At 41.3% G+C, this 10,424-nt stretch overlaps 1 protein-coding gene across 1 annotated transcript; it reads left to right on the forward strand.

The window, feature by feature from the left end:
• Positions 1-1,187: 1,187 nt before the first annotated feature.
• On the forward strand, positions 1,188-3,655 carry LOC135333595 (E3 ubiquitin-protein ligase TRIM71-like). The gene has a single exon (XM_064528582.1). It carries the CDS (start codon positions 1,236-1,238, stop codon positions 3,453-3,455), a length of 2,220 nt encoding a protein of 739 aa, XP_064384652.1. The 5' UTR covers positions 1,188-1,235; the 3' UTR covers positions 3,456-3,655.
• Positions 3,656-10,424: the final 6,769 nt, after the last annotated feature.

A 10,424-nucleotide genomic window follows, 5' to 3' on the forward strand; every position in this document is an offset into this window, starting at 1 on the left:
GTTTAACTGTGTGTGTTTATGCTGACTATAGCGATTGCAACAGTATAAGGAACTACTCATTTCTATATTTTACATTTGTACAGTGCATGTACATTGATATCAAAGGGTGATATATTGAAAGCACGTCGGCATGTACTGTATAGTGGGAAATTTTTGTGGGTTGCAAAATTTTGAGAGTAGAGCAGTTAACGCTGGGAGAAACTCCCACGCACCGATATTTCACATGCAAAGCTATTGGTGGGTGTGGTTTCCTGGCATTGAATATCTGTGCTATAAAAATAATGTGCTAGGCCTATAAAATACCGACTAGAAAAACATTTGCAATGTGAAAAATTGCTAGGATTGGCTGGGGGAACCACCAAAAAGCGTGGAAACAAAAAATCAGACAACGAGCGGTGAAACGTCGAAATAGTGCAATTTTTAAAATGACGATATTCATTCATTAAAACGTTCATGGATTATGAAATGAGAGACACAAAGAGAGAAAAGGCTAAATAAACTATCTGTCCAGCAAGTTTCTTGATGTGGCCTTTCCCTGCAGAGATAGAACAGTTGAAACATGAGTGAAAATATGTGAAATATTGCTAAACGCGGGCAAACCCACTGCCAATCCTATGTAAAACCTACTGGTTTTACTAATGTCCTATTTATACAGTAGTCTATTTGTGCTGTTTAGTTTTTTAGGGTGACCATGCAACAACAGTACATGCAACAGTACAATTGAACATACATGACTGTGTTTGGAACACCTCAGAATGTTAATCTACGTATTATAATGCTTGCACTTGACTGTGGTTCAGTAGGTCATATGAATTTACGCACACTCGAGTTTGTGGTTGTCTTTAAAATACATGTGAACGTAGATAAACGTTTATATGATGTGTGATAATCAATCATGGCTAGGTCTACTATGAATATTGTTGCTCATATTTGAAATATTTATGGTGAACCCCACCCATTCTGTTCTGAATGTCCTCAACAAAGAATTGTGAGTTAATCCCTCAAATGTGCATGACCTGTACTCTATATTATATGTATATTATGCTAACAGACTTTGTATTAGGGTATGTATAACAGACTAGTTCTATATATTGACTTTGTTGTGTGTGTATTTAATATGAATTTGTACATATAGAATCTATTTGACACAATAATGTTTCAGTGCCGATGTTCCCTCACAGATATTGCCCATGGCCAGTAAAAAACCTTACAGCATTTGATAAATTCCCAATGCCATGGCTGAGAGATTGACTACGAAAGAAGCTCTCAAGAAACTCGATGCTCAACTCGAATGCTCCCTTTGTCTTGACACTTTCAAGCAACCGAAACTCTTGCCTTGTTTTCACGTATTTTGCAAGTCCCCGTGTCTGGAGAAACTAGTGACCAAGGATGGACGCTCCCTCACTTGCCCCATCTGTCGACACATTGTCCCACTGTCAGAGAGGGGAGTGGCTGGACTGCAATCAGACTTCCACATTGACCACTTGTTTGAGATACAAGATGCTTTCAACAAGGCCGAAGACGACAATGATACAAATTGTGGCAACTGTGAGAATGGCAGAGCCACCGGGTACTGTAACGACTGTGGGGACTTTTTGTGTGATGAGTGTCAAGATGCTCATAAGAAAATGAAATATCTACGGAGTCATAAACTAATTTCACTGGATGAACTTAAACTTCAAGTGACTAACCTGGTTCCCCCCAAGAAGGCCGTCCCCCATTGCTCCAAACACTCAGGGAATGCTCTCAAGATATACTGCGATACCTGCTCCACTGTCATTTGCACGGACTGCACCATTCGTCTCCACAAACACCACAACTACGACCTGGTGGCTGATGTGCTGACCAAGCACAAGGAAGAACTTGTCTCCAGTCTCAAACCAGTCAAAGATAAGCTGGACAGTGTACAACGAGCTCTGAAGGACTTTGACACAAGAGCCAAGGCAATCCATGATCAGAGGGCCACGATTGAAGCCAACATCCACGAGGAGATTGACGAACAACATCGACTATTGGACCATCGAAGGGCAGAGCTTGTGGGAGAGCTAGAGATGCTGACTCAGCAGAAGCTGAAGGATCTAGCGGCACAAAGGGACCAAGTGGAGATGTCTCAGGTGAAACTGACCAGCTGTCTGGAGTACACTGAGGGTGGTCTCAAAACAGGCACAGATGGTGAAGTACTCGAAATGAAATCTTCCGTTGTTAAGAGAGTGGAACATATTTCTACTCAATTAGAATTAATCGCTATTCAGCCAGAGACAAAGGCTGACATGGAACTGACCACTAAAGGAAAAGAACCTCTCAAACAAGCTTGTAGAACATTTCTAGAGATTGATCACGGTGGATCATTCAGCTTAGAGAACAGCCGCACGACAGGAGATGGCCTAAAAGGTGCTACAACTGGAGAAACAAAAACAGTATCCTTTCAAGCGAACAAGAAATTTAAAGGAAACTTCGACCTCCAAGCTGAACTTGTGCATATCGAAAGCAAAAAAATACTGAAATGTGAAGTGATCGAGCAACAACATGGCCAACACAAGATCAACTATCGCCCTATGAAACGAGGAAAGCATGAACTACACATCACTGTCAATGGGGACGCAGTACGAGGCAGTCCATTCCCAATAGCTGTAGCCCCATCACCACAGAGCTTCATCAAGCCTTCCCGAGTTGTACGAGGTGTGAACACCCCACGAGGCACTGTCTTTAACAGTAAGGGACAGTTGATTGTTGTTGAAGGTAGTGGAGCTACTGTCTCTGTATTGACACCAGAGGGTGAGAAGATACAAACGTTTGGACAGCTGAGTAATGCATATGGAGTAACTGTAGACAAAGACGATAATATCTATGTAGTGGAGAATGGGCATCATCGTGTGAATAAGTTCTCATCCGACGGAGAGTTTGTGGCAGCTGTTGGTAGTCAAGGCAATGGTAACCTTCAGTTTCTGCACCCTATTGGTATATGTTATAACACAAGAGACAACAACCTGTATGTGGCTGATAACGTCAACCACAGAATGCAAGTGCTTTCCACTGATCTGAAGCTTGTACGATGTTTCGGTACACAAGGCAATGATAACGAGCAATTACAAAACCCGTGGTATCCAACATTTGATAGTGCCAATAACCTCTATGTGACTGAGTACACAAACCATCGAGTACAAGTGTTCACTGCTGAAGGTCAATTCCTGAGAGCCTTTTCACAAAAATCCAACGGTTCGAAGCTGAGTCATCCCCAAGCCATTGCCATCGATAGCAGTGACACGGTGTACGTCAGTGAGGATGGATCGCATCATGTGAGTGTGTTCACATCTCAGGGAGCCTACATCACCACGTTTGGTGGGCGAGGAACAAAAAAGGGACAGTTTGATCTAATTTACGGACTCTCTATTGATCGCAATGACTCTATTGTTGTGTCCGATCAAGACAACGGGCGACTTCAGATATTTAAATGAGATAGCTAGTGCAGTCAAGCCAAGAACTTTAAGTGGACTGTGTTTGTAGGTTATCATTAATTTGTGCTCTTAGTGAACATCTTAAAGTAGTTGTAATGAAGTTTGTTTCTATGTTTGTAGCCATGTTTCTTTTGTAGCTTTAAGTATAACGTGCAGGCCTAGCGCCTATTGTGAAATCCGATTTTGTTCGTTATCAGCTATGCGAATTTTTGTGAATGTCCTTAGCATAATCAATTATTTTATAAACTTTACTATAGTTTTTCAACCCGAATACAGCTCTGCGGTAGTCCAGTGGCGTAGGAACCAATTTCTCAATGGGGGGGGGCTCTAGTTTTGAATGGATGGCTATCTAGATATAGACTATAATTTATAGTCTAGAAAGACAGCCCCTGGAACCCCCCTCTTCCTACGCCACTGGGTACACTCTAGAGGCTGGGTGGTGTAATAGGTATCTCGGGGGGAGACACTGGACAGAGATGACGTACCTCTTTGAGCTGGGAAAGGTGGACATCTTGACCGAGGGTGCCAGTCTGTAGGTGAGGGGATACTGTATACATATATATACATATAGGTATGAAACTACAGAATGTGTAGTTCAGTTTTTAGTATTAGTATATTGCCCCCTCCAATTCTCACTCCAACCTTACCACCTGCTACCGCAAACATAAATTAATAAAGAAACGTGCCTACGAGCAAAGGATAAGAGAAATTGAGAATGCCTCATGATCATTCACCCCACTCGTTCTCTCTGCCACCGGAGGTCTTGCAGTTGAAGCGACCGTTTTTTACAAAAGACTTGCCTCCCTACTCGCAACGAAATGGGATCAACCCTATTCCTCCACCCTGTCCTGGCTATGCTGCCGCCTAAATTTCTCTTTACTAAGATCAGCAATCCAGTGCATTCGTGGGGCCCGCTCAAGCGCTGGTCAATCCATGAAGACACCGCCCCCTATGGACCTGGCTATGTCAGAACTTCAAATCAACTGAACTCAGCATCCACATTATGTATGTCACTGTGAGTCACTAGAAAGGTTGCCACTATAGTTTCCCTGTATATAGCTGGTTGCAGTAATATACTCTCTTCTAACACTTTCTATTAGCCCGACACTTTTCTGGGAAATGTTCGTTGTTCTAATACAGTGGACACTCTGGTGCTTTAATTTTATAGCTAGTTTAACTATTCAGTCACACACTATTCTATTAAATTTAGCTAGCTAGCATGTAGCTGCATCGGACACTTCGCATGCTCTATAAACTAGTGTTCAAGCTGGCGCTGTGCTAATGCCTCTCGCCATGATTTGCTTTCGCTCAAAAGTATAGAAGAGAAAGTATAGAAGAGGAAAAAGTGTATAAAATAATCTGTCTAAAACTGACTTGCAATTGTATAATTATGGTATCATTGTTGTGTTTTGTGGCTGCTTATACCAGGACCTCAATGATCTAGGAAGCAACAAAGAAGAAGATTTTGTTTTCAATTAATTATAAGCGGAAGTGCATAATTATTTCATAAAGTTAGCTTATCTATATAAAGTCACTGAGAAGAAAAGACTTATTACATACATCTATTGTTGTATTATGTGGCTTTAATACCAGGACCTCAAGAAAGAAGAAAATTGGATCTGTAGTTCATGCAGTGTATAATTATAATATTTAAGAATAAAAGACTTGTGTACATGCATATTGTTATCTATAGTAGTGTTTTGTGGCTTACCAGGCCCTCAAGAAAAATATGATTCTGCCAGGAGGATCTGGATCTGGGGAATGAGCGCGCATGCGCATTACATCCATAGGAATAATTAAAGGGTGTGTCCAAAGAGATCAATTTCACAAATGGCTACTGCTAGCTAGCTGTTTTAACAGGTATTTTCTGAGTCTTGTAGCTAACAAAAAGCTAGCGCTTTAGTGCAAGGCTAACTCATATGTTGAATAGAAAGTTTGTGCGGACAGATGATGCTATGAAAGATTCTGAAGAGACTGCAACAGCCTTCAATGTGAGTCAAACTAGCCATAACTCGAGAAAGAAGCTTTAGTTTGCTAATCCACGAATCAAAATCCAAGAGAACGTGGCTAGAAGCCTATAGAAGCTGTTAGTTTTCGTCGCATTGCAACCGTTGAGCAGTTACAGCTGGAACAGACACACAGACACACAGACACACAGACACACACACACACACACAGTCAGCTTTACCGTATCCCTCGTGCGGCTACGCCTCGAGGCATAAAAATCTGTCCAATTACCCAGACAATTGTTCTAGAACATGATTATAGATTATACGGCATAATTATACCCACTGCTGTTCGATATATTCCCTATTTTTATATTTATACCGTATAGCGCGAAATGTTCGCTGTTTTCGTGGGTTAGCAATCCTACACAAAAATTATTGTAGAATTATCTGCTATAACGTGCAAAGATTAAAGACGTGGCTTTCAGTAAGTATAGTCATCCCACGAACATTGAACATTATGCAATTAAAAAAAAGCTTTTATAGAGGCCATTCCACAAAATATAAGTGCCTCGAAAATTTCGCGCTGTACAGTATGTCTAATGCAACTATAACAACACACACACACACACACACTTGCAGGTGGTGGTGGTTGGAGACCACTGGCAAGACGAGTGTCCTGGAGATGGTTATTAATGCTCGATATTCCCACGAGGAGGGGGGGAGATGATGACTCGTAGCCCTACCATGGTTACCCTTAGCAACAGACCAGAGCATGTTGCAATGCCAATGGCTAGTTTGAACTATACACACTACACATTATACCTATACCGTGTAGAGCGGGTAATTTTCGTGGGCAAGCTGACCTCCATGAAAATTTTCCCCACGAAAACGTAGGTGTGGCTTACCGGAACGCATGCAGCAATACAGTGCAGGCAATGAAGCCAAACAAAATTTTACGCACGAAAATATTGCCTTTTTCGAGTTGAACAATTTTTTGACCCACGAAAATTACCTACTATACGGATGGGTTTCTCTTTTCCGATTGCAAATTACGAGGTTTTGCTTAAATCGAAACAAATGCAAAGAGAGGGCATGCACATGCAATTTCCCATCTTTTTTATGCCATTCGCAATCGTAATCAGACTTTACCCGGTATGTACGTTCAATTACACCTTCGTAGACCGAATGGTCTAGTTCATCCATGTATATAGTGTTTCTTCAAATAATGAGCACATGCATGATGGTCATATTACATCATTCGTTGCTCATTATTGTACGCCATCATCATAATTATGTATGCACACAAGGTAAGTGCTGTAGTTGAAGCTTATGGTTACAGTGGCCCTGAGTGCTACCAATATAGTTAAGCTTACAGTTCACTTTAGCTACACCTATATACAGCCTTTCGAAGTTGGTATATAGTTCCGAATTTACCTTCAGATTATAAACAACTGCGCTCACTTTCAATATTCACAGAAATATAATAGCAATATTAAAAAAACTCTTCGTCTATAGTTACTAGTGCTTTTGTATCATGGTACATTACACATCGGGGAGGGGGCGATGTTCTGTAAAGTGAAACAATGTGCTTGATAACTCATGCATGCAGGTAGTGGTTTACTGTGTGTGTTTATGCTGACTAGCGATTGCAACAGTATAATTATAAGAAACTGCTCATTTCTATGTTTTACATTTGTACAGTGCATGTACATTGATATCAAAGGGGGATATTGAAAGCACGTTGGGATGCACCGTATAGCGGGAAATGTTCGTGGGTAAGAGAGGCCTTGGATCGAGGCTAATCTGTGCTATGATCCAGTTAAAATGTGCTAAGCCTATAAAATATGTCCTACACTGTATTTGTGCTGTTTAGTTTTTTAGGGGTGACCGTGCAACAGTACAATTGAACGTACATGACTGTGTTCAGAATAGTTCATTGTGAAACAACGAAGAAACTGAAGAGCACCTCAGAATGTCAATCTACGTATAGTGCTTGCACTTGACTGTGGTTAGGTCATGTGAATTTACGCACATACAGCACTCGAGTTTGTGGTTGTCTTCAAAATACATGTGAACGTAAATAAACGTTTATATGATGTGTGAACAATCTAGATCTATGAATATTGTTGCTCATATTTGACATAATTATGGTGAACCCCACCCATTCTGTTCTGAATGTCATCAACAAAGAACTGTGAGTTAATCCCTCAAATGTGCATGACCTGTACTCTATATATATGTATATGCTAACAGACTAGCTATAGGGTATGTATAACAGACTAGTTCTATATAATTTATTGACTTTGGGTGTGTGTATTTAAGTATTAGTTATGCACCTATCAATGTGTTGCCCCACCCCCCCCCCCGGGAGGGGTCGGGGTTATATGGGGGATTTGACCATACTACCTCAGGTCAAATTCCCCCAGATGGGGGAGGATTCTGTGTTCAAATCCCCCAGTCAACAGGGGGTTTTTGAGCCCCAACAGTTGCACTGCATAAAAACAGGCTATAAAAGCAGTCTTTACTACGCAAAGCCAGGTCAAATCCCCCAGTATGGGGCCAAAATGTCAGGTCAAATTGAGTCAAATCCCCCCGTATGTCCCGGGGGGGGGTAGTGGGGCAACACATTGATAGGTGCATTAATGTACAGTGTAGAGGGGTTTACTGTCATAAACCCCGAGGCACTGTACATTAATTGATATATGTCCCATCTGATTGGCTGACTGGTTGCTGTGCATCAAGCTGCATGACTACCACATAGCAACACTATTCAAACAAGAAGACAACTAGGAAAAGATAGCTCGTTCACACCAGGGCTGCTGTCCACACTCAAATCCTTGCGCAGCCTGGACAGAATATGAGCAGCCAGCCCCTCCCTCAAAGCGAACGGTACAGAGCCACCCCCCCTCTCTGTTCAATTAGTCAGCCCCTCCCTCCACTTACTGCGCAGCAACCAGCCAGAAGAAGCAACACAGCTAGCTCTAGACGGTGTCTAGACCAGCTCTCTTCAGCTATGCCAGGCTAGTAGGCAAGCAAAGGTAAGCTTAAAATAGCCACTCCTATATTATTACTAAACTGGCTTCTTTTTATTTAAATACAGAAGCTGAACAGGCCTAGTGCAGTACTAGTGCTAGTGAGCAAGGCTCAGCCTGAGCCCTAGCCCTCTCCCAGAGTGTCTCTAAAGCAGCTCCTTCTGCAAGCACACAGCAGAATTTTTGATGAACTAGTCTTACAGACTACACCCGACTCTATGTGTTTCATTTATGGCATTTTGTTTCTCTTGCAAGACATTTCATTCATCTTCATTCATCAAAAACACCATTAATTAATTTTTACTGCATATGCTTGAGGTGCCAATTTATGAGCCATATTTTCCCTTGTAGCCCTGGGGTGCCAATTTATGACAGTTAAACCCCACTAGACTACATGGCAAAAGTGTAGTAGGTGGGAAATATATAATAGTTAGATACTGTTTAGGAGGTATCTATGGGAATTATAAGCCCAAAGGCCTGCTGTAGTATCCCGAGCGAAGCGAGGGTACTATATACGAGTGCCTGCGGGCTTATAATTCCCATAGATACCTCCTAAACAGTATCTAACTATTATATATTTCCCACCTACTACACTTTTGCCATGTAGTCTAGTGGGGTTTAACTGTCATAAATTGGCACCCCAGGGCTACAAGGGAAAATATGGCTCATAAATTGGCACCTCAAGCATATGCAGTACGAGTTTAGTTGCTATACTAATACTCCGTGCAACTGCTGCTACTAGACAGCGACTGAACATTATAATTTTTTTTCATTACCAAAAACAGAACAGTTACTTCTCATTGTTTTTTATAATACAATCTACAAAAAACATGTTTGAAAAACACAAAAATTAATAATGAATGGTTGTTGTGAACATGAAAATTACAGGTTTATATGAGAATTTACAGGTTAATAATTATGAGAATTTACAGGTTAATATGGGAAATATAAACCCTGTACTGACCAATCAGATTGCTGGATTCTGGGCTACTAGTAACTAAATAATAGTTAGACACTGTTTTGGAGGTGTCTATGGGATTTAGAAGCCCAAAGGCACTGATTTAGTATCCCGAGCGTAGCGAGGGTACTAAAGTGGCTGAGGGCTTCTAAATCACATGGACACCGACAAAACAGTGTCTAACTCATTTAGATACTAGTGCGCATGCGCAAACTGCTTGACTACAATACAATTACTTGACAACGGAATACTAGGTATACTTAGACTACATTACATCATCTGTAATTGATCTGATTGGCTAAAAACAGTAGATTACATGGAAGCATAATCTACAGGAAGGTAGTTATTCTACAGGAAATGGGCGCATATTCTACAGGAAGTGGACACATATTCTACAGGAAATGGACTTATATTCTACAGGAAGTGACAAAAATTTGCAGGAAGTTCTCAAAAGTTGGAATGAAATTTTTAGTGAAAGTGACAAGAAGATGACAAAAACATTATAAAAAACACAGAATGCAATAGTTTTTTCAGTCAATATCCATTCTTTCCATGTCCACTGTTGCTTTGTATTGCTTTTTCCAGTTTGGCATGGGCAGGGGGGCCAGGAAGCATCAAAAACACTTTAGTAGTCGCTTGACACTTTCTATTGAGGTTCCATGCCGGTCCAGTCTGCTCTATACCCCTTCCACTCCACCACAGTGCTTCATTCTTCTTCTTGTAGTGTTGCAGAGTCAGTTCTAGCATAGTTCTATGTTCTTTTTACGTGTCTGTTCTTTCCAGTATCTTCAGGAAGCGTTTCACAAGCTTTACTAAGTTTTACTGTAGTTTTTCGTTGTTTTGAAGCCGTCTTCTTGTCTTTTTCTGTCAACTGGTGTCTCTCACAGCTCCAGCTCGTCCAGCTCGCACAAATTCAATTTCTGTTGCTACGCACCAAACCTGGCTTTTTATAACCACACCTCGCGCATGCGCAATGAAGTCCAAGTTAGATAGACCACACCCACTCGTAGAATATGCGTCTTAGTAACCG

This window comes from Halichondria panicea, chromosome 3, assembly GCF_963675165.1.
Source record: "Halichondria panicea chromosome 3, odHalPani1.1, whole genome shotgun sequence".
Classification (NCBI taxonomy): Eukaryota; Metazoa; Porifera; class Demospongiae; order Suberitida; family Halichondriidae; genus Halichondria; species Halichondria panicea.

Excerpts from the sequence above, each read along its gene's own strand:
- LOC135333595 (XM_064528582.1), top strand. The coding sequence starts at position 1,236 with ATGGCTGAGAGATTGACTACGAAAGAAGCTCTCAAGAAACTCGATGCT.